The sequence below is a fragment of the Aptenodytes patagonicus genome, chromosome 2 (genome assembly GCF_965638725.1).
Source record: "Aptenodytes patagonicus chromosome 2, bAptPat1.pri.cur, whole genome shotgun sequence".
In the NCBI taxonomy this organism is placed as follows: domain Eukaryota; kingdom Metazoa; phylum Chordata; class Aves; order Sphenisciformes; family Spheniscidae; genus Aptenodytes; species Aptenodytes patagonicus.
Window position 1 is genome coordinate 18127235 of NC_134950.1, and position 25516 is coordinate 18152750.

Genomic DNA, 25516 nt, shown 5'->3' on the forward strand with positions numbered 1-25516 from the left:
CGTCTCCCACAGCATTCTCCTAGAGAAGCTGGCGGCTCACGGCTTAGACAGGTGTACTCTTTGCTGGGTCAAAAACTGGCTGGACGGCTGGGCCCAGAGAGTTGTGGTGAATGGAGTTCAATCCAGTTGGCGGCCGGTCACGAGCGGTGTTCCCCAGGGCTCAGTACTGGGGCTGGTCTTGTTTAATATCTTTATCGATGATCTGGATGAGGGGATTGAGTGCACCCTCAGGAAGTTTGCAGACGACACCAAGTTGGGCGGGAGTGTTGATCTGCTCGAGGGTAGGAAGGCTCTGCAGAGGGACCTGGACAGGCTGGATCGATGGGCCCAGGCCAACTGTATGAGATTCAACAAGGCCAAGTGCCGGGTCCTGCACTTGGGCCACAACAACCCCATGCAGCGCTACAGGCTTGGGGAAGAGTGGCTGGAAAGCTGCCTGTCAGAAAAGGACCTGGGGGTGTTGGTCGACAGGCGGCTGAACATGAGCCGGCAGTGTGCCCAGGCGGCCAAGAAGGCCAATGGCATCCTGGCCTGTATCAGAACTAGTGTGGCCAGCAGGAGTAGGGAAGTGATTGTGCCCCTGTCCTCGGCACTGGTGAGGCCGCACCTCGAATACTGTGTTCAGTTTTGGGCCCCTCACTACAAGAAGGACGTTGAGGTGCTGGAGCGTGTCCAGAGAATGGCAACGAGGCTGGTGAGGGGTCTGGAGAACAAGTCTTATGAGGAGCGGCTGAGGGAACTGGGGTTGTTTAGCCTGGAGAAAAGGAGGCTGAGGGGAGACCTCATCGCTCTCTACAACTCCCTGAAAGGAGGTTGTAGTGAGGTGGGTGTTGGTCTCTTCTCCCAATTAACAAGCGATAGGACGAGAGGAAATGGCCTCAAGTTGCGCCAGGGGAGGTTTAGATTGGATGTAAGAAAAAATGTCTTTACTGAAAGAGTGGTGAAACATTGGACCAGGCTTCCCAGGGAAGTGGTGGAGTCCCCATCCCTGGAGGTATTTAAAAGGCGTGTAGATGAGGCACTTAGGGACATGGTTTAGTGGGCATGGTGGTGTTGGGTTGATGGTTGGACTCGATGATCTTAGAGGTCTTTTCCAACCTCAATGATTCTATGATTCTATGATTCTATAACTGCTACCTTGGACTTCCGGAGGGCAGACTTTGGCCTGATTAAGAGACTGATTGAGAGTCCCTTGGGAGGCAGTCCTGAAGGGCAAAGGAGTCCAGGAAGGCTGGACATTCTTCAAGAAGGAAATCTTAAAGGCGCAGGAGCAGGCCGTCCCCATGTGCCGAAAGATGAGCTCACAGGGAGGAAGACTGGCCTGGCTGAACAGAGAGCTTTGGCTGGAACTCAGGAAAAAAAGGAGAGTCTATGATCTTTGGAAGAAGGGGCAGGCAACTCAGGAGGACTACAAAGATGTCATGAGGTTATGCAAGGAGAAGATTAGAAGGGCCAAAGCCCAGCTAGAACTTAATCTGGCTACTGCTGTAAAAGACAATAAAAAATGTTTCTCTAAATACATTAGCAACAAAAGGAGGGCTAAGGAGAATCTCCATCCTTTATTGGATGCGGGTGGAAACATAGGTGAAAAAGGATGAGGAAAAGGCTGAGGTACTTAATGCCTTCTTTGCCTCAGTCCTTAATAGTAAGACCAATTGTTCTCCGGGTACCCAGCCCCCTGAGCTGGAAGACAGGGACAGAATGAAGCCCCCATAATCCAAGGGGAAATGGTTAGCGACCCGCTACAACACTTAGACATACACAAGTCTACGGGGCCGGATGGGATCCACCTGAGGGTACTGAGGGAGCTGGTGGAAGTGCTCATGAAGCCACTTTCAATCCTTTATCAGCAGTCCTGGCTAACCAGGGAGGTCCCAGTTGACTGGAAGTTAGCAAATGTGACGCCCATCTACAAGAAGGGCCGGAAGGAGGATCCGGGGAACTACAGGCTTGTCAGTCTGACCTTGGTGCCAGGGGAGGTTATGGAGCAGATCATCTTGAGTGCCATCATGCAGCAGATACACGACAACCAGGTGATCAGGCCCAGTCAGCATGGGTTTATGAAAGGCAGCTCCTGCTTGACTAACCTGATTTCCTTCTATGACAAGGTGACCTGCTTAGTAGATGTTGTCTATGTAGACTTTGGTTAAGCCTTTGACACAATTTCCCACAGCATTCTCCTGGAGAAACTAGCTGGTCACGGCTTGGATGGGTGCACTCTTTGCTGGGTAAAAAACTGGCTGGATGGCTGGGCGCAAAGAGTTGTGGTGAATGGAGTTAAATCTAGTTGGCACCTAGTCACAAGTGGTGTTGCCCAGGGCTCAGTATTGGGGCCAGTTCTGTTTAATATCTTTATCAATGATCTGGACGAGGGCATTGAGTGCACCCTCGGTAAGTTTGCAGACGACACCAAGTTGGGCAGGAGTGCTGATGTGCTTGAGGGTAGGAAGGCTCTACAGGGGGATCTGGACAGGCTGAATTGATGGGTCAAGGCCAATTGTATGAGACTCAACAAGGCTAAGTGCTGGGTCCTGGACTTGCGTCACAACAAACCCATGCAATGTTTCAGGCTTGGGGAAGAGTGGCTGGAAAGCTACCCGGTGGAAAAGAACCTGGGGATGTTGGTCGACAGCTGGCTGAACATGAGCCAGCAGTGTGCCCAGGTGGCCAAGAAGGCCAATAGCATCCTGGCCTGTATCAGAACTAGTGTGGCCAGCAGGAGTAGGGAAGTGATCGTGCCCCTGTACTCGGCCCTGGTGAGGCTGTACCTTGAATACTGTGTTCAGTTTTGGGCCCCTCACTACAAGAAGGACGTTGAGGTGCTGGAGCGTGTGCAGAGAAGGGCAACGAGGCTGGTGAGGGGTCTGGAGCACAAGTCTTCTGAGGAGCGGCTGAGGGAACTGGGGTTGTTTAGCCTGGAGAAAAGGAGGCTGAGGGGAGACCTCATCATACTCTCCAACTACCTGAAAGGAGGTTGTAGTGAGGTGGGTGTTGGCCTCTTTTCCCGAGTAACAAGTGATAGGACAAGAGGAAATGGCCTCAAGTTGCGCCAGGGGAGGTTTAGATTGGATGTGAGGAAAAATTTCTTCACGAAAAGGGTTGTCAAGTATTGGAAGAGGCTGCGCAGGGAATTGGTTGAGTCACCATCCCTGGAAGTATTTAAAAGACGTGTAGATGTGGTGCTTAGGGACATGGTCTGGTGGTGGACTTGGCAGTGTTAGGTTAATGGTTGGACTTGATGGTCTTAAATGTCTTTTCCAACCTAAATGATTCTATGATTCTATTCTAATATTGGAGAAGGACGCCTAAAGTCCAAGTAGATATCTGAATCACTGCATTGAATTAATCCATAGGGTTTAATATTATTTTATATTTGTACATAAGCAACAATATACTACTTGAAAACAAAATGTATCTACTTTGTCCTTGATGTTCCAGCATTTTATTTTCTTTCTAATTTTTGCTACATACTTTGTCATGACAGGGCATGAAAAACCTCATTGCAAAATCATGGTGAAAATGGTTTTTTTCATGTGAGATAATAAATATCCTCAAATATAGCAACTGTTTGGAATTCTATTTCCTGAATAATTAAAGCACCTTTCAGATTAGTGATACCTAATATTTCAGATGCGGTTATCCCCAGGGCTCTTACAGAGGCATTCAAAGGCTATATAGCCAAACACTACTATTTGGAAGGGAAATAGGAAATTAATATTTTGTATTACTAAAAAACAGGTGTCCTGGCATTACATGCCAGGCAAGTGCTGGGGGAAAACAGAGGAGAGCTTTGGGAAAGTGTTAGAAAGCAAGCTGCCAGGAAGATTATGACTTGTTCAGTACTCAGGAAATGTTATGGCAGGCCAAATGTGATTCATGGGTTGTATTTTGATACAAGAATTTTCTGCTGTTGATATTGAAAGAAGTAGTATTAGCTGTCCTATCTGATCATAAGGAACCTTTATGAGAATTGTTTTAAAAAGTATTAAGTAGTAACTATGAGTGTATCTACCTTGTCATATAACTTAGTTTCCCAAAGTCTTGAGGAAATGTTACAGAAACAAAAAGTTTTTTAGGATAAGAGGTCTTGCTTCTTGCTGTTTAGTAGTAGAGAAAGCTAAGAATGAGCAACATATTATAAAGTATTAACTCTAATTAGATAGAGTAAAATGTCTCTTAAATATTTTCAGTTTTACCTATTACAAAGGGCTGAAACGTCTCTCTCCTATGGAAGGGAGAAGAGCACCAGGTAAGGTTGTTCACCTGTGCTTGTGAACTTCACAGAAATAACTTGGAAATGAATGGAAAGGAATAAAACATCTGGAGTTGAGAGCTCTAAAAGGACCTGTAGAGGAATTAAACCAGAATTTGGTCCTTTAAATACAAAACTGCAATCTTGAAAGTCCTGCTGAGCAAATATCTGGACCTAGAAACTTAAACTCCATAGATAACTTTTTTAAATGTTTGGGTTTGTATTTAAAATTTGTATTTACATTTTACTTTGTATTTAAAATTTCAGTTCTGAACTTGACTAGAAATGTATCCACCTTGACAAGGCTGATTGACTCAGCAGCTTTTTATACTAAAGCCCTTTCGAAAGTATGATCCAGATATTTCTAACCTGAGCTTGATATAGTCAAAAAGCATATGCTGTTGAAGCATGCCCTCCAGGTCAACCATGTTCAGTGAAGTTCAGTAAGTTTCTTTCAAAACAGAGAGTAAAGAGATTAATCAATCAGTAGTAATCTGAGAACTTTAGGTTGAATTCCAACCCCTGCCCTTGTTTCTTGCCAGTTTTAATCTATATACCAAGAGCAAGCCTTCTGTAATAAGCTAAAAGTTATTCTCAAGAAAAATATTCTCAGTTCTTCTTGCTAAAGTTTCCTTTTTATGCAGAAAAACACTCCACTCAGGGAGAAGGAAGTTGCTTTTCTTGTCTATTTTTTTTAGAATATTGATCAGAGAGAAAAGGCCTAGGTTCAAAGCCAAGATCCAAAATACAAAATATTGAAATAACCATTGGAGCAAGGAATGGAGCCTAGTGCTGCATGAGAGTATTCTACATTAGGAGACAGAATTATGTGTCTTCTTTATAGCCCAGTGAATCCAAATTAGTTTCTGCAAAATAAAATAGCTTCAGCTCCAGGAAATCACACTGTCCCATTGCATTTAGTTCATCGTCTTCAGTTGTGGGAGAGTTCCTGCTCTAAGCAGAGAAGAAATGAGATTCGCCAACTTCAGTGCTCAAATCACCTGAGCAGCTGGAGATACTGTGGACAGCCTCATTTGTTTCTTTCTTTCTGTTGCTATTCTTTAAAGAAACAGTGACCTTCTCCTCCATTGTTAAGAAATTAAGCATGCATCTTTGGGTTTTCAGTCTGGAACACAAGATGTCTCACTCAGTACTATTGAAGATAATTAAGTCCTGGAGAGCAACATAATTTAAAACGCCCTTGTTATATATCTGTGGTGTTATATTGCTTCCAGTCAAAGCACTATTCACAGTGCTATTTTGTGTGGATCCTGATTTAAATGACATAACTTGCCTTAGATGACATATTAGAAGACAACTCACATGTTAGGTGCATACTCCAGGACTGTGAATTCTAAAATGTGGATTCTGAAGTGAAAGCCTACACTGTTTGGGTATTGCAAATGACTTGGTAGCATCCAGGTGACTGACTAAGGAGAAAAATGTGGCAACGGAAGAAATCAGTGGGCATGTGCTCCTGTGATACTAAAGCCTGGTACTGACTGAAATCTCATTCACGTTTAAGTTTGAAACATCATCTTACATCCTTTGCAACAAATAAATTTCGTTATGGAAATTATTTTCCTAGTTTCTGAGTAACATATTTGCTACTGATTTGTCTTTTTGTCATTCATTCTTTCTAACAGCTGGTTCCAAAATTTTAGTGAAGGACCCCAGACCAGCTTTGGGAACACCAAGTCCCAAACTAAGCGGTAAGTACTTTGAGGTATATATAGTTTTAAACAATTTCTGTAGAAAAGACAACGAGAATCGATTTAGTGAAACTGCACTGAATGGCTTAGAATGAATAAAGGGCATTACGTTAACAGAACAAAAACATCATTAATTATTCTCCAATGTTTAAGTCTGTCTAGACTATATGGTATTATTTATATCCATATACAATTTGTAACTGTTATGTGATGAGAATTTTATTGATTTCACTGAAATTACTGTGTCCTGTGTAAGATTCTATGCAATTTACCCCATTCAGAAACTATATTACTCACCCAGAAATAATTTAAAGACATGTTGTTTCACAGTTTGTTTCACAGTCTTGCACTTCTTTTACATATTGCTAATTTAAATTGCTTTACCTAAATACTTCAGTATTAGCCTTCAACTTCGCTTTCAAAAAAGCTAATTTTAGCCTAGAGAAGGTAGTCTCTCTAACTCTGGCTAAAGTCAACTCCAGTTTTAACTGATTTGCTAAAGACTGTCTTTGGATATCTGGACTAGATCCAAGAGAAACCTTTCTCTGTCCCCTGAAGAGACTTTTTGAAGAGAGAAGTCTCCTTAACTAAAATTAGCCTTTGACTATAACCCTATTAAATTTCTACCAATAATGAATAACGATTTAAAAGTAATTCCTTAGCATAGGGGGTTTTGGTGTTTTTTTTTTTTTTTTTAACAGGTTGTACACTGCTTCAAAACTGTGTTTGTCAACGATGTGCTGCATGGTAGTCATATTATAATTTTTTTCATTCAGAAACTTTTTGTACAATCCCAATTAATTGCAAATAAAGTACATAAAGATCAGTTTTCCTGAAAGTAGGGAAATAAATTTCAGGCAGATAACAAATCAACAGCATCAGACTGTTTGCACCATGCAGTTTCCTTGCTTGCAGTTTGCAGGCCCAGTATCTAGGTCTTTTGTTTTGATGTGTTTACTTGTCAAAAAATATATATGTATATACATATACATACACAAATAAAAAACTAGGAAAGCTCTTTTACCTCCATGGGGAAAACAACCTGTCTCTGTGACCTGTAAAATAAATGATGAAGGAAGACTGTTGGGTATTCCAGTGTGCCCCAGTCTTGAATTTTGGGATATCCTAAGAGAGAAAGGGACAAGTATTCTTCTGTGTTTATCTGACGTGAGATGCCAATGCACACACGAACCCAGAGTTTTAAGTTCAGTGCTAGTGACTACAAATAATGTAAAAGTGCTGATTATAAATTAAGATTATTTGTTATAGGGATAAGTTTGATACATTTCCTTTGGAAAATGTAATAAACCCATCCTAAGTCACCTTCAATTTAACTGTTTAAATGGTATCTCATGTTAAGATTTTAAAGATTTGCATGTATCTGTTTTTACTGGATAGGTAACTTTTTTTTTTTTTAAAAAAAAAACATACTGTTCTGGAATAGCATTACTTAAATTAATCATTTCACAGTTGGATAATGATAAATATTAAATGTAAAGGTATAAATCTAGCATATTTATATTCCCTGAGGTTTATGATTTTAAATTTAATTTTAAATTAGGGGATTTTTTTTTTCTCCTGGTGAAGCTCATAATGTTTTTAAGCATTTGAAGACAAGACAAACTTCTTATATAATTTTTTCATTAGAAAAAGTGCCTAGGTAATAAAGAAGATGCTTATAATCTTTTAATGCCATTTAAATATGCTTAAAAAATTTTTGATATCTAAATCAATATTAATTTCTGCAAAATTTAATCCTAGCTGTATGTCCCTGCCTCTCTGTGCTGGCATAGAAAAGATTCTGCAGTGAGAGGAATCTGGTCTTTTGGTTACAGCTGTTAAATTAGATTTTGTGAAGTTGGTTTAATTTTAGAACATGTCCATATTTGAGGAAAGGAGCAAATGAAGGTACAGTTGTGGTTGTGTTCTTCAGTACAAATACATTTCTTTCATAAATGTTCATACCAGGTTTCTATGCTTTATATTTGAAGATTATGCCTAATAGACTTAAAAATAGAGAGGGTAAAGTAGAGAAAATGCTAATATTTATCATATATTTTGTTGGATGCTTGACTTCATAAGTACTAAATATTGCAAAATGTATTGAAATATATTTGATGTCTGTATAGTTCCTGATGATGTATTTGCCCAAAATTATATATGGAAAGGATCTTACAATTACAAAAGCAAGAAACAGCCTATGACTTTGACAGTCACCAGTTTCAATGCAACTTCAGGAAGAGTAAATGCAACACTTACAAACAGCAATATGGAATTGCTGCTATCAGGTATGGGATAAGAAAAACTCATTTCCATGTAATTTTTTCTTCCTTATATACATTGGTTCCCTGTAACTTTATGCATAACAAACTTTTAACATCTTCTGGAAAATTTCTTAGCTTATCAAAGAAATTTTCATTCTAGTTCAGTTCCTTTTCAAAGGTAAGGATTTTTCCACCTTTTCTTTCTCTCCCTTTTTTTAATTTCCTAGGTTTTTATTATATTTTAAGTTAATAGTCAATGAGTAGTGAAAGAATCATGTTAATTCTCATGCTTATTCCTTAAATATTATAAATAAACTTAAATTACTGCTCCTGAGATTTTCTTTATTCTTAATCATACAATTTCCCTACAATAGCCTGTTAATAACGAATAAGCAATATGATGAGATTGCTATGTGTTGACCTAGCAAGGCAGAGATAATGAACATGGAGAGCAAGGAGAGATGACACTTGTTAGACTAGCTGATACGGTTGAAAAAAGTAGCTACCCTTCATGCTGTGGTTTCAGAAGAAGCCCTTGATTACAGTCTTGGTTTACGGTATTCCACAGTCCCTGTCACACAGAGCACTGTTGCCATGGTTATGTTGGCACAATATGCACAGTTCTCTATACTGTGAACCATCAGCAGAAACTACAAATATGGCTTGACAAGCAAGGAAAAAAAAAACCCTGTAAAAAATGTTTGGTTTTATAGTTTTTGTTTGGTTTTCAAACTTTGTCAGTCCCTTGATTGAGACATCTCAGCCACACAGACAATGGGCTTGTCACACCATAGGAGTGGCAGGCTATAGCACAGGGGTGTGAATAAGCGTAAAAGAAACACCTGAAATCAATATTATCACTCAAAACTTAGTTTCTTGAAACTTCACCCTTTGTCTACAACACTTTTTGCAAGGACTGAAGCAGACTAAAAATTGCAGTTAGGTATAGGCTGGACACTGCTGGTTTTAATCTTGTTCATCACTTAAGGACCCCTTTCTCTGAAGTAGTTTAACAACGCTCTTTATCTCAGAGGTGTTAGCAAGGACAGAAGTGACAGAATAGTAACCTGTTGGAAAAAAGGATGGGAGAAAGTTCAGCCCATATGTTTCTGAGAGGGGTGGTCTACAGGAAGCATGAAATGGGCCAAAGAATCCATGTCTCTGTTGAGTTCTTAGTTTCTAGGATCTAGTAGAGTGGTGAATTTTTGTCACTAGGTTTGTCTGTTGAAGGTATTTTGTAGGTGTCCTTTGAAGAGTCACACTTAAGAGGCCATAGATAGACTGAATGTTTAATAAAATATTTTCTGACTGGTAACCATGTTTGTCTTGACTGTGTGAATTTATTCTATCATATGATGTCTGTTTAGTTTCAGCCATGTAATTTCTATGAGGGCATTAGGTGCAGCAGATGTAGTATTTCATATTTTTAGGATTAGTAAAAGTAAAAGCTGTGTCTTCTCACCCAAACAACCTCCTCCTCCAAATAAAAAAGATTCCCTCAATTGGACACAAAAGTGATTACAAATGCCCATTTTCACTCTACATACAGGCATTGCACACGTCATCAGGTAATTAGTATTATTTTCTCTCCCTATTTTGCAGATAGAAAACTGAGATCCTGTATATTGAAAGAGTATCTTAGGGCCAGGGAAGTACAGATGGATCAAAAAAGACATTTAGATGCCAGGATGCTGATTTCTCCTATACTCAACTTGTAGGTTTCTGAAATGAAAAGTAGTTCTCTCCCTGTGCAGCACTTACTGTTTTGCATTTGCTGCATCTTTTTTTACTTCTTTTTACTTTGACACCTGTGCTTACTGTTATTATAGTATATATGTCTGTCACAAGTTAGAAATGGGCATGTTCTTTTGGTAAGGTTAGCATATGTGAAAATAGCAATGCTATTATAGGGATTAAGAGAAGAAGAAGGTACAACTTTTACTTGTTTATTTGGCTCAGATTAAACACTCTCTTGTAGACCGGGTAACCAGTTGTCAGCTCTGAAGAAGCACATCGACCTTTCACCAAGAAACGCTTGCGAATCCACCATTGTAAACTAGCAGAGAACAGTGGTGCCTTGGTCTGTGGAATAATTTTTCTCTATGCTCTTTTTCGAGTGTACATACATAATGTTCATGCCCATGTACACACACCACAGCCCTCAGCCTCATGCAGTATTTCCTAATGTACATTAACAACATACATCCATGGCAGATGTGATTGATTTTTTTTCCCCAAGTTCCACATGATTTCTAGATGTACACTGTCCAAGCTCTTGAAGTGACCAAACACTGTGTCATAATGTTAACGCAGTCCTGAAGACAAGAGAATAAACCCTATCTTTTCAAGGCACTTTCATTTGAGCTCAGTGCAGTGTTAACATGAAAGTAAGTCTGCTTGTTAGCTCAGAGATGATTCCTATATAATGATAGCTCCTATAGGGCAATCACCTATCCTTAATGTGGAGAAAGCTTTTATTCTGTGAATTTAGGCATGTAAATGAGACACATGAATTAGGAATCTCATTGCCCTGTCTCTTACTGCAGCTTCTGAAGAGATCTAGGAAGTTTGCATCTTAACCTGAATTGAACTTTTGAGATGCCCATCTCACCATAGTCTGTAGTTAGAGCCTAGAGTGAATAAACTAATGGAGAGGACAAAGTTAAATGTCTTTTCTTAGTTGGGATATATCTGGGCATGTGATCTGTTTCCAATTTATAAGTTTTTGTTTTTCTCAGATTAGCAGCCAGCAAGACAGATGTGACCATGCTTTTTCTTCTCTGGAATTCATTTTAACACAATAACATCACCCACCATTTCCTTCTGACCATGTATACAAAACTCTATTGGTCTGAAAACTCTGCTGTCTCCCAGATTGTCTTTTTGCAGCACTGCAGTCCAATATTAAGCTATTTGGTTGTGCCAGCATTTCTTCCTTCTCTACCTTGAGATGCAAAGAGCACTAAACACCTGGGTATTTCCTTCCTTCCACTACTGTGTTAGCTAGTGGTTTTGTGCAGCCTTAGTTATATTTTTTCCACTGGAGAGTGTAGTGGGTTGATCTTCGCTGGATGCCAGCTGCCCACCAAGCTACTCTATCACTCCCCTTCCTCGACTGGACAGGGGAAGAAAAATATGACGAAAGGCTCGTGGGTCGAGATAAGGACAGGGAGAGATCACTCACCAATTACCATCACAGGGAAAACAGGCTCAACTTGGGGAAATGAATTTAATTTATTGCCAATCAAATCAGAGTAGGGTAATGAGAAATAAACCCAAATCTTAAAATGACTTCCCCCCATGTCTCCCCTCTTCCTGGACTCAACTTCACTCCCAATTTCTCTACCTCCTCCCTTCCTAGCAGCACAGGGGGACGGGGAATGGGAGTTGCGGTCAGTTCATCACATGTTGTCTCTGCTGCTCCTTCCTCCTCACTCTCTTCCTCTGTTCCAGCGTGGGGTCCCACCCACGGGAGACAGTCCTTCATGAACTTCTATAATGTGAGTCCTTCCCACAGGCTGCTGTTCTTCATGAATTGCTCCAGTGTTAGTCCTTTCCACAGGGTGCAGTCCTTCAGGAACAGACTGCTCCAGCATGGGTCCCCCACAGGGTCACAAGTCCTGCCAGCAAATCTGCTCCAGCCACAGGTCCTGCCAGGAGCCTGCTCCAGCACAGGCTTCCCATGGGGTCACAGCCTCTTTTGGACATCCACCTGCTTCAGTGTGGGGTCCTCTACGGGCTGCAAGTGGATATCTGCTCCACCATTCACCTCCATGGGCTGCAGGGGGACAACCTGCCTCACCATGGTCTTCACCATGGGCTGCAGGAGAATCTCTGCTCCAGCACGTGGAGCACCTCCTCCCCCTCCTTCTTCACTGACCTTGGTGTCTGCAGAGTTGTTTCTTTCACATATTCTCACTCCTCTCTTCTGGCTGCTGTTACGCTGCATTTTTTTTCCCCTTCTTGAATATGTTATCACAAAGGCGCTACCACCATCGCTGATTGGCATGGCCTTGGTCAGTGATAGGTCCATCTTGGAGCTGGCTGACATTGACTCTGTCAGACATGGGGGAAGCTTTTAGCATTTTGTCACAGAAGCCACCTCTGCAGCCCCCCGCTACCAAAACCTTGCCACGCAAACCCAATACAGAGAGCCAGTACCTTCTCCTACGTCTCAGTGCTGTCTTCAGTTCTTGTTCACATCACAGAATTTGGATGAACATAAAAATGGGAAATGACCAAAATTAAGGGTACTGCTATGTTACTGGAGTTTTCAGTTAATAAAAAGAGATCTAGTTTATTTCATGTGCAGCTAATACATACTAACTAAATCTAATCTGAAGTCATCCACATTTGTAAGTTAGTATAAATAAAAAAAAAAAAAAGGGGTGAAAGACTGTTTAATTCTAATTCATTTACAGTATGAAGTCTCTTCTGTGATGTATTGAGTCAATAAATCAGTGAATTTTAATTTCTGTTTGGTGGAATTTTCTGGAGGTGGATGTATAATTGTTTGGGGTTTATTTTCTTTTTCTTGGTTTTGGTTTTAGTTTTGTTTCTGTGAAAGTTTTAGCCATCATTAGCTTTAGTTCATGTAAAGTGCAATATAACCTTGCGTGATTCTACAAACAGAAGACTTCATATAAAATGAACAGTAATTTCAGTGCCCTGCCAGAAAGGAAATGATCATACTAGAGAGGTCTTCTATTTAAAATCTGAAGTTTTAAACCTTTAATTGATAACAATGGTTAAAAATGTGTGTGGGGAAAAATCTTGACTGTATTTTCACTATTCACCATTGTCTTTGTAAGGGAAGATTAAATCACTAAACATATCGTACTATTTTATTTTCATTCTCCAGATTAACAAATAAGGTTATTTGGGTTCTAAATATTTCTTCTGCAGGAATGAAAATGAGTCAATTAATTATGCCTACAAAGTAAATAAGGTTATATACAAGTCTTGTCATTGTCTGGAAGAACCTGTGTCGTAATATTGACTGATGAAGAACAATTCCATTTTTTGAGATATTTTCAAATTTAGAAATTTTTAATTTAACACCAGCTTTTGGAAAAGCATTTAGATGTGGATGTTGCTATTATCATCTTATTTACCTGATGACTAAATTACAAATATTGAAAGTGGGGATGTGAGGTTCAAATACACTCTGCTTGATTCAGAACAGTATTTTCCATCTCAAATCAGATTACTGTCAATGTTTATTCTGTCTAAGGCTTGTTATCAAAACTGTTAAGTAACATCTGTGTGTATAGGGTTTCCCTTCCGTCCTCTCTACAGGCTAAGCTAAAAGCAGTTTCTATTGAAATCCTATGATAATTGAAATAATTTCACAAAAGAATGCGTCTTGCTAAAATAAAATGTTGATAACAATGCTACCTGTTCTTCCTGCTTTCCCTTTTTAAGGCAAGAGATTAAATGCTTATTCTTAAAGATGAAATTATTTCTCTACTCAACACAAATATAAATTTTTAAAACTATATTCTACAGGAGTGTATAAAAGCCAGGAAGCTCGGTTAATGCTCCACATATATCTCATTAAAGCACCCTCCCATACATCTGTGAGCAAGTTGAAAGAGGAAAAATGGGCTATGGATGGTTTTGTGAGTATATTTCTGCTACAAAAGAGAGAGAAAGATTTTTTTTGTTTGAAATCATGCTGGTGTTCTACACCCAAAAAATCCTGAGACATATCAAATGGAATCTTGTTATCAATGCTGATTCATTAAATGAAATGAAAATTTTATTATAAGATATAGGAGACCAGTCTGGGAGAAAATATGGGACTAGTTATACTGTGCAGGCACAATTATAATGCATGTTAACACAGAAGCCTTTCTCTTACTTGTCTTTGATTTTTATTCCAATATATTGAGAAATTTTATCATGATAATAGAATATCAATTTATAATAATATTATAATATATAATATTAATATAATAGCAATTTTTATCATTAGGCTAGCTGTCATGTTTTACTTTTTGGTATTATTTTTAGAAATACCATGAAAAAGCTGAACTGTTATGTGTATGGGGAAAACAAAATAGATTGCTCCAATTAAGCATTAAGCCCCTTGGAGGTTCTGGGGCTGAGCTTATTCTTTAAAAGGGAGAAGAAGAGAGCACATAACTGAGAGGAGGAGAGGTGAAGGAGAGGGGGAAGAAGAAGAAGCAACAGCCCAGGTGGCTGGGATGTGTTCAAACCATGAAAAGGAAATCCCTTCAGACAACATACAGGAAAAACAAATATTGCCCAAGATAGTGCTAAGGGTGGAAAAAGCTGAGCATGTTGGGGGCCTGAAACAATTTATTTGCCAGAGAAGAAAGTAGATTTTTCAGAAAAGAAAGGGCCTAAAATAATTTAGATGATGATGAACACTCATACATCCCTATTACACCATCTTATTTTTCAAGGGATCTGTTTGTTTTCTTATGTTTCACCTACTGGTAAAGCACTACAGGGACACTGATATGGGTGCACATGCCAAAAGAAGAGAAGAGGTGTACATTGAAGTACACGCATAAATTTATATTTGTATAGCTCATGGCACTGCTTCAGTAATAATTTAAAAAAAGGTGCAAAACCAAAACCAAAGCAAAAAACCCTAAACCGCTTAAACAATAAATATACTGGTAAAAGGGCTTAACTTCCTTGGTTTGTACAAACTTCAGGCTTCATGAGCATGCTCCTGAGGTGAAAAAAATATGGTAAAAGTAAGAAATTTACTTTCAGACTTCTAAATGTACAAAAGTACACAGTACAGTCCCTACTTTCCATATGCTATTTACATACTGTTCTTATTTGACCTTTTTTTTTTTAAATCTTGGAATAGCTCACACAAGCTGCTTTACCCCTAAGTAAGAAATTCACTTGAGAAATGCACCCTTTCTTACGTGAAAACATAGCTTCAGGTCATTCCTGAAGACGTACTGTTGCCTTCAGAAAGGGAAGCTTAGGGGAAAATGTTGAAGGAACCTGCCTTGGGACCGCTGAATTTAAACCTAATAACTATCCTGGGAAGCAAGTACCTGTAAATTTGAATACAGTGTGTTAGTTTAGAACGTACTTACCCTGATAAGGGAGATATTCATAGGATCACAACCCTTTCCTCCCTCTCACAAGTCTTTTAGTTTATACTAGCATATTTTGCTCTTGTACCAAAGCCTCATTCAATATTCTTCTGGTCTACAGATGTTTAATTAAGTAATTATTGGGATGAGCACTGCGTAAGAACAAAGGAACTAACTGTCAATTGAATACAAGGTCTTTTTTGTTTGGTTTTAAAGTAATTATTAAAACCTCACGTTTTATTACTTGTAATACTTATATTACTTGCATGCTTAGGATTATCTACAATATAACTTTTGCCATCTACTTCCTAAACAAATCAGATAATTATGAAGCATGTAAAATACTTAGAAATACTGACATGTTAAATTGCCAGAAACATTAAGTTTTGTTGGTTTTAAAAAATAATACAGTTAAAGGTAGTATAAGGTAGTATATGTGGCCATAAGCCACCATGTCTAAGTTGTGCCTTTAACAGTTCTGTCTTTTCTTTTGAACTTTATAGACTTCCTAGAGAAAAGAAGCTGTTTTTAATGGGGAATAACAGCTACCAGTCAAGCATATTAAGTTATCTCTCTTCCAAATAGATACTTGTAACAAACTTCTCCCCATTTAATTCAGAGTACTTTTTGTTTACAGGTTTCTGCTGAACCTGATGGAGCAACATATGTTTTTCAAGGATTCATCCAGGGTAAAGATTATGGACAATTTGGACTTCAAAGATTAGGTATTCAGCAAAGTTTATGCCAATTCATTGTTCCATATTCTGTTTTATTAAGTCCAGTAGTATAAGTACACTTGCAGAATGTTACCAGTATTAACATTTTATAGAATATTGAGATATTCATATCTTTAAAATCTCATTTAAGTAGTACTTACAAAGAGTGTTTTGTCAGAAGTTATAGTTAAGATGCCTTGTTAAGGTGCAATGTACTGCTTAGTATAGTTATACATGTTATGTTTTAGGCAATGTTTTTCTATGAATATGTGTAAAAATGCATTTAGTTTCACTTAGTAACTATTTAGAAAGCCCATGTTACAGAATGCTCTCCTACAGTGATCTCTTGCTCATGGTGCTGAAAAAACATTTCACCTAAACATTTGCTAGAACAGTGAAACTGCTAAATATTTGCAAGTAAATCTTTATGTTACTCTTATGAAGAACAAAATCTTACTTACTTGATAAGAATTTCTTTCCTAAAAATTGATTTCCTGTTCTATACATTCAGTTCTACACCAAACTAATAGTCCTTATTTATCCTTTCTTGGAGAAGACAGCTCTGGTAACAGAAATCTGGTAACAACATTCTGTTGTGGTTTTTAACAAAAAGAATTTAATTTACTTTTCTGATACTGTCTTAAGAACTGTGATATTTCTCCTTCAACAAGAATTTGAATTTAGTTAATACTGAATTCCCGAATGATAAATGAATCATAGAATAGTTTGGGTTGGAAGGGACCTTTAAAGGTCATCTAGTCCAAACCCCCTGCCGTGGGGGGTTCAACTGATCTTCAACTAGATCAGGTTGCCCAGAGCCCCGTCCAACCTGACCTTGGATGTTTCCAGGGATGGGGCATCCACCACCTCTCTGGGAAACCTGTGCCAGTGTTTCACCACCCTCAGCATAAAAAATTTCTCCCTTATATCTAGTCTAAATCTACCCCCCCTTTAGTTTACAGCCATTCCCCCTTGTCCTGTCGCAACAGGCCCTGCTAAAAAGGTTGCTGCCATCTTTTTGAGAAGCCCCCTTGAAGTACTGATAGGCTGCGATAAGGTGTCCCCAAAGCCTTCTCTTCTCTAGGCTGAACAACCCCAACTCTCTCAGCCTTTCTTCATAGGAGAGCTGTTCCATCTCCCTGATCATCTTCGTGGCCCTCTTCTGGACCTGCTCCAACAGGTCCGTGTCTTTCTTCTGCTGAGGGCTCCAGAGCTGGACGCAGTCCTGCAGGTGGGGTCTCCCCAGAGCAGAGTAGAGGGGCAGAATCACCTCCCTTGACCTGCTGGCCACGCTTCTTTTGATGTAGCCCAGGATACGCTTGGCCTTCTGGGCTGCAAGCACACATTGCTGGCTCATGTCCAGCTTTTCATCCACCAGTACCCCCAAGTCCTTCTCGGCAGGGCTGATCTCAATCCTTTCATCCCCCAGCCTGTAGTGATATTGGGGCTTGCCCCGACCCAGGTGCAGGACCTTGCACTTGGCCTTATTGAACCTCATGCGGTTCACAGGGGCTGACTTCTTGAGCTTGTCCAGGTCCCTCTGGATGGCATCCCGTCCCTCTGGCATGTCAACTGCACTACTCAGCTTGGTGTCATCTGTAAACTTGCTGAGGGTGCACTTGATCCCACTGTCTAGGTCATTGATGAAGACATTAAAAAGTACTGGTCCCAATACAGAGCCCTGTGGGACGCCACTCATCACCAGTCTCCATCTGGACATGGAGCCATTAACCACTACCCTCTGGATGTGACCATCTAACCAATTCCTCATCTGCTGGACAGTCCACCCATCAAATCCATATCTCTCCAATTTAGAGAGAAGGATGTTGTGGGGGTCCTTGTCAAAGGCCTTACAGAGGTCCAGATAGATGACATAGAATCGTAGAATCATAGAATAGTTTGGGTTGGAAGGGACCTCTAAAGGTCATCTAGTCCAATCCCCCTGACTTGGGCAGGGACATCTTCAATTAAATCAGGTTGCTCAGAGCCCCTGAGACTCAACAGTCAAAAGACTGTTGAGAATGTCTTAGGAGAGTGTTGTGGTTTAACACGTCAGGCAGCTAAACATCACACAGCTGCTCGCTCACTCCCCACCCCCCAGAGGGATGGGGGAAAGAATCAGGGAAAAAAAAAAGTAAAATTCATGTGTTGAGATAAAGACAGTTTAGTAGGACAGAAAAAGGAGGGAAATAATAATAATAATAATAATAATAATAATAATAATAATAATAATAATAATAATAAAAGAATATAAAAGATAAGTGATGCACAATGCAATTGCTCACCACCTGCCGACCGATGCCTAGCCAGTCCCCGAGCAGCGGTCACCCCTCCCCCAGCCAGCTTTCCCCAGTTTATATACTGAGCATGATGTCATACGGTATGGAGTATCCCTCTGGCCCGTTTGGGTCAGCTGTCCTGGCTGTGCCCTCTCCCAGCTTCTCACTGGCAGGGCGTGAGAAGCTGAAATGTCCTTGACTAATGTAAGCACTGCTTAGCAACAACTAAAACATCAGTGTGTTATCAACAATATTCTCATACTAAATCCAGAACACAGCACTGTACCAGCTACTAGGAAGAAAATTAACTCTATCCCAGCCGAAACCAGGACAAAGAGACATTATTTTTCACTAATATATTGGCTTCTTAGATAGAGTGCTTATCTTCAGATAAAATTCCTATCTGTGGAGGCAAAAGTAGGTTCTTTCAGCCGCAAAGTGTTGTGCACCCTTATTTTTTCAGTAAAATCAAGAAATTCCTTAATTCTTGAATGTGCTGGAAAGATTTATTAATGAATGTATGAGGTAAAAGCAAATTTTTTCTTTTTCACAATTCTAGGTCACAGTAAAATGCACTGCTTCTGATCTTGATTTTCACTGTATTTGCATATGCAAATTCTTTACAAAGAAATTTTAGAAATATCTTTGTCAAGATAATGAATATAAAAAGTTATTTCCCTTTATTAACTTCTTCAAAATATTTGAAAGTCATCTAACGAATTAAAATGCAAGACTTCCTTGGCAAATTGTCTTGATAGATTCTTATAAATATTGTATTTCTTCATTTGATTTTCATAGGGATTTTTCTTTTGTTTTTTTTTTTTTTTTTAGTTGTAAGATTCTTTTCTTTAATATATTGAAGGTACTTTTTATTGGTTTGTATCTTCTAGGAACAGAATGGTTCACTCCAGTTTAAATTCTAGACAAGAATTAATTGAAGTTAATATAGTCAATAATACAGTTACAGAGAGATTTACAGTCCTTGAACAGATTTTGTTTAGCATGTTTACCATTTCATTATTTCATGCACACAAACAGAAAAATGGTTTCTCTGAAACAAAATATTTTGATTGCTGTTCCCATGGAATTTTCCTCACAATATTTGATTTATTTTTCTGTATTTTTGTATATAGATTATGTGTTTGCTTCTTTTTGTTTGTTTGAGTGGTTTTTTCATTTATATATATTGCCTTGTAAGATCAAAAAAGTCAGGAAATATTATGACCTATGCAATTCTTAAAAGGTCCAGTTCAAAGCTTAAAAATTAACTTTGAAGCTGCATTGTTATTCCTTTCCTCACATTAAAAAGGTGTATATCTTATCTGTGTAGATAGTCTAGATAATGTATTCCTCAACCATGCAGCACATCATATTCTTATTTTTTCATCAATATCTGGCTTTAGCTCTTCACAATTGTTCCTACCTCCTTCACTCTATGTATCAATAGCAGAGCCTAATGAAATCAACATGATGAATTTTCAGTTTGCCTCTTCAGGTGATTTACCCTTTCCTTGAAATCATGTTTGCTTTTTATACATCCAGTATTTATTCTTTCTGAAATATACAAATATAATCAGTAATATAATCAATTTAACATATAGGTTGTTATAAATTTGACTTTTTGTAACACAGTACATTAACATGTATTAATAATATCCAAAACTTGAATCCCATGCAGAATTATTCAGTAAGATATTTACTGTACCAGGGTATATGTATTGTCTCCCAACATTTTGCATCCACTTATTAATCAGAATATGGTCTACCACACTACAGTTACTTTCCAGGTGGTCTCAGCATACAGCTGTATGTATACAGCTGAACACATTATGATGACCCAATCACAAGGTGTTATTGAATTCTGAAGTTTATGGAGTAGTATGTGCTGGGGGTAACAAGACACATATATTATATTACTTGTTTTTTCTTATTATTCTTTTTAGGTCTTAACATGTCTGAGGGTTCAAATTCTTCTAATCAACCACATGGTACAAATAGTAGTTCAGTGGCCATTGCTATCCTTGTGCCTTTCTTTGCTCTTATATTTGCTGGTTTTGGCTTTTATCTTTATAAACAAAGGTAAGTACAAATTACATCTATAGAATTCCTGTATGACGAGGGGTTTTTTATTGCCTTCAGTCTTTATTAGTGTAAATAAAGTTTTCTGTAAAACCACAAAATATTTGCAAAATATGCATGTAGACAGTTCTTCCTACCTCCATTAAGGTCTGGCATAATGGTTGAGAAATCAATTTATTTTACCGCACTATACTTTCATTCCTACTTATTTAAAATGTTATAAATTTCTCTCTTTATGATAACAAAATGGATGCTATAAATTATTGGAATATGGGGAATAATATAATTAATAAGCTTTGTGTCTACTTACTGTAGTTTGCCTGTATTATTTTTTTACATATGACAGAATTATGAGTCATATCTTTAGTAATTTATTTTAATGCCTGCTCTGTTTATTGGCTTGCAAGTATATGCAAGTATTATGTCATTGAGAGGTTTCATTATGGAAATGTTTCTGCATCTGAAATTATTAGTTCATACGCAATTATGTTACACAGCCACCAGTCTTCTCAATTTCATTAGTCTAAGTTCAACACTTTTCTTCATGTTATTGAGACCAGTATGAGTTCTTTGGATTTAGTGTCAAGTAATCTTTTCCTATAGCTTTAAAGCATTAGATGACTAAAGAAAATTTAGTCACTTTAATGACAAGACAACTCATTGCCTACTAGCTGTCAAAATGGTGATTTATGTCTGGTAGCCTGACAATAATAATTGTAATATACTCCACAGGATAACATCAGTTTAAAACACATACCATCATTTTTAAACGGTGCCACTTGTTTTTTAACTGCTTCAGAGTATGAAAAAATGTTCATGTCATTTTTTTGTACATTTGCTATTAACTGTGCTATAAACACGTCTTTACTTTTTACATTGATGATTTACAGTACAGTATACATTTTCCATAACAATATAGATGAAACATTTTTAAGTGATTGAACATTGATATTTTGAGTTATTTAGTAAAAAAGAAAATGTTTCAGCTATAAATTCATTCTTGATAAACTTGTTGAGTGTCCAAAGGGAAAAAGAAAATCTCAGTCATCTGGCTGAGGATTTGTTGCATCTTTACAAGATTTTGTTGTACTCTTAACTATTTATTATCTGATCATCCAAGTGGAAATGCCTGTGTCTTCTCAGGTTTTTAAGTATTTAAGTGAACACCATTTTAAATGAATCATAAATCCCTTAAACTTTGATAAAGAGAGTACTAATTCTTGGCACAGATACTGCATAAAAAGTTGAGATGTTCTATTTAGCTCCCATAATTGGAATTGGGAGCTAAATTCTGTTCAGATTCTTAAACCACATTGAGTCAGTGAGGAAAACTGCAGTTACAAATACTCTGTCTTTCTTCTACAGGACTGCACCTAAAACACAGTATACAGGATGCTCTGTACATGAAAATAATAATGGACAAGCTGCTTTTGAAAACCCCATGTATGACACAAATGCAAAATCTGTGGAAGGGAAAGCAGTACGATTTGACCCCAACTTGAACACTGTTTGCACAATGGTATAATGTGGTAATGACATGTCTTCAAAGTCTGGAAATTGACACACAACAAAGTGCACACACAGTTCACTAATTAAAAAAAAAAAAAAAAATTAAAGCACACTTTTCAGGATATACTGGGTCACCTTTTCCTGAGGATGATAGACAAGAATGGGTTGTGATTATTTTGTTTTGATTTTGTTTTTGATAAAGTGGATCAGAATTCTTCTTTGTGTATACCATGGAGAGTTTTAAAAAAATTTGCTGCACTCCATGAGTGCTACTCACAGTTTATTTGCTTTTTTAAAAAAGGAGGTTATTCTAAAACATAAAACATATTTGCATATATTGGAGGAGCATCCATTATCAGTATTTCTGTGCTTTATAAAAACTATAATAGAGGGACTGGGTTAAAAAAAAGATATAGGTAGAAAATAAGAGCTATACTTACAGGAGACAATAGATCACTGACTTCTCTTTAACAGTCATATGCCACATCTTTCTCATGAGTTTGTACCTTTTTTTCATTTATTCAGCCCGTTTAGTATTTCATTTTTCTCAAAACATTTAATTTTTTAAGTCCAGGATGTAGTATTCAGAAATTAGCAAGTACAAGTTACTATTTTCACGTCACAGAAGAAAAATTAAAATGTCAGGTTCTTATTTAATGAATTTCCTTCCCTGCTTCACATCTTGCTTCCTTTTCATGTTCCAGGTAAAGCTCCTTTTCTATGTTTCCATTAACAATACCCACAAATGGTAATGTTTCTACATTTCTTTTGTCAATCATACAACTAGACAAATTTTGCAATCAAGAAGCTAATATGAATTGGGTTTATCATGTGGCTATGTTCCTTACTGTTGAAGATCATTCAAAAGAGTGACCATCTTACATTTTTTTCAAATATGAAAACATAATTTAATGATATTCCCAATTAAAAAGTGCAGTTTACAGTAATATTAGTAATCAAATCCATATAACAAAAATTTAAGAGTCCATTTTTCAATCCATGCTAGTTAAATCTAAACTGTATCACATCAGTGTATTCCTTCAGTATTTTGTCAAAATGCATGCACAAAGCATGGCGATATCCCATTGAAGTTGATGGATTCTAACAGACTTCAGTGAACTTTGGATCAGACCTATAAGGCAAGCGGAAGTTATAATTTGGAAATACTGCGTTTTTACATCTATTTTATCTATATATTCCGTACTTTATGGAAACAAATCCTTACAGCTAATGATTTAAAACTGAATATATTACCATAGTGCAATGAAAACAAAAATATTAAATATATATATACACATATATAAAGCCATGATTTTATTAGGGACAATCCATTCATTTTAGGGACAATTCAGGTTTCACAGCGCTCAGATACAAGTTTTAGACATTCCAGAATCACTTCTAAGGAAATGTAATTTTTGGTTTTACAGTTATTTCATATCAGAATTATTCAGTGGCAACTCAGTAATTTATTTGATGTAGGTCATTGTCTTCCATTCATAGCATGACTCACAAATGCTGTGTGTTAGCCAGTGTGAATTATCTGTTATTGTCCCTTTCAGACATTAATAATTCTGTGAAAATCTAAACTTTTTATTACCGTAATAGAGAGTGCCTACCAAAAATCATTGTACCCAGGATTGCTGCTTGGATTTCTACAATGTTTGATGAATTTCTTATAAACCATTTTACAACACTTTGTTTTGAATGTTCATACAACTCTGTCAAACTGTATTCTACTAAAAGGATGCTGTTTTATATTTTATACCATTGGTTATTATTTATTCTTGTTTATTCAAATGACTGCAATAACTATGATTCATTCATTAATGTTAAGGTTAATACATTTGAGATCGTTTAAACTGTTTCTTCTGCAACTGGCTACTCCTCTTATATTAATGCATACACTTTTGTAAAGAAGTATATTTTTATGAAAAAGGATTTGTAAAAGTATGATGTAAATTTTCAGTGCAATGTAAACAAAATAAAAATGGACAATTGCTTTTTTTAACCATGTTTCTTCTTTGGAAGATGAGCTTTAAACTAATTTCAGTTGTGAAGATGAGAAAATAACCAAATTAATAATTCAAATTTGGTATTTTTGTGGGTCTTAAAATTCTGTTAATTTTTCTGAATCTTGCTGTGAATTTAGGTGAAATAGCAAGACTTTCACAAATAACCAATGAGCACAGTGTGTAAAATTATCTATTTACTAAAATTAATTTAATGTTTGACTTGAAGAAGCAGATCTACAAAAAAAAAAAAAAGCCTATACTTGTCAATCCAGAGAAAAGCACAGAAAAACCTCTTTTTTTACTTTAAAAGAAAAAAAGAATTAAGAAAACTTTAGTGTTCCTCAAGGTTGTAGACAGCCTACTTTGCACATTAATTTTGCTACCTTTCTGCAGAAATGTACAGGATGTACATATTAACAGGTAGTATCAGTGCATACAGTATTTTCTGGCATTATAAAAAACCAGTGTTGTCTTTTAATGACATTGAACTGGAGGGGAGGATCTTAATTATTTTACTATAATATTAAAACTGCCTTTTAACTACCCCTTTTGCTTGCAAGCATGGAAAGTGGATGACAAATCCTGATCTTGAATGCTATTCATAGGATAACTAGGGGAAAAAAAAAGTCTAACATTCTTTTGTGAATTTGGTGCTCTATATAAACTGAAAAGCTCCATTCAGGCCCACATTGAAGTCACTGAAGACTGTGTTGTTAAATAAATTGGAAAGAGAAGCAAGGAGGCACTGTAAAAATGATATTGTGAGGATCATGCACTAATGTTTTTCGGGGGGGTTCTAGAGCAAATTGGTTAATTCTGAAAAGCAAAAAAAATCCTGTTTCACAGTGACCAAACTTTCATATGGAACCTAGAATCTGAAGTTAAGCTCTTCCCTTTTTGGTTTATGCATTATATGTTTTAACATATAAAAGTAAATAAAACTTACATTGAACTTGTTGAACAATTCTGTTAATGCTTAAGCTAGTATCCACCTTGTGCTTTTCAAGAATTATACTGACTTAATTGTAATAGAGAATGAACTATTCATAATAGATTGATTTTTTTTTTGTTGGGTTGGGTTTGTTTGAGTCTTTTTGTTTTGGTTTGGGTTTTTTGGGGGTTGATTTGTTTGTTTGTTTTTTACTGTAGTTCCTGAGCTGTTTGACTCATAAATTGTTTGTGCATGAAGTGTTCAATTTTCTAGTAGCAGAGTGGTTAATCTTCACTGTGGCATATGGAATTTCAAGTTTCTGTTGCTTGATTATAGTTGGTTAGCACAGACTACTCACTGTTTCTTGTTTTTCTCAGGAAGATAGCTGAAATTAATTAGCCTGTTTTGTCCTCCAAGCACTTTGGCTATGTTATTCAAGCAAACACACTACACAGAGAAAATGTGCGGGAATACAGAGATTGTTATGCAACTCTGTGAGTCCTTTCAAGATTAAGGCAACTTCTGCAGTACTGTGGACTGAGATTTGAAACTTCATTTAAGTTTCTATAACCAATAGCCACTAAACCGGGTAACTCTGGAGGCACTGAGACTAGCTGTCACTGAGATTTATTGAGCTTTTTTAATTCTACATTATCTGCATGTCAAAAGCCAAC

The 25516-nt window shown here is 37.5% G+C and overlaps 1 protein-coding gene across 1 annotated transcript in view; it reads left to right on the top strand.

The window, feature by feature from the left end:
- Positions 1 to 23759, top strand: part of CSMD3 (CUB and Sushi multiple domains 3) — an 823344-nt gene extending 799585 nt beyond the window's left edge. Inside the window, exons 66-71 of the mRNA XM_076329214.1 lie at positions 5899 to 5964; positions 8094 to 8252; positions 13737 to 13849; positions 15954 to 16041; positions 20255 to 20390; positions 21756 to 23759. Coding sequence (XP_076185329.1) covers positions 5899 to 5964; positions 8094 to 8252; positions 13737 to 13849; positions 15954 to 16041; positions 20255 to 20390; positions 21756 to 21915 — 722 coding nt within the window. The 3' untranslated portion in view covers positions 21916 to 23759. The remainder of the gene's footprint in view (positions 1 to 5898; positions 5965 to 8093; positions 8253 to 13736; positions 13850 to 15953; positions 16042 to 20254; positions 20391 to 21755) is intronic.
- Positions 23760 to 25516: the final 1757 nt, after the last annotated feature.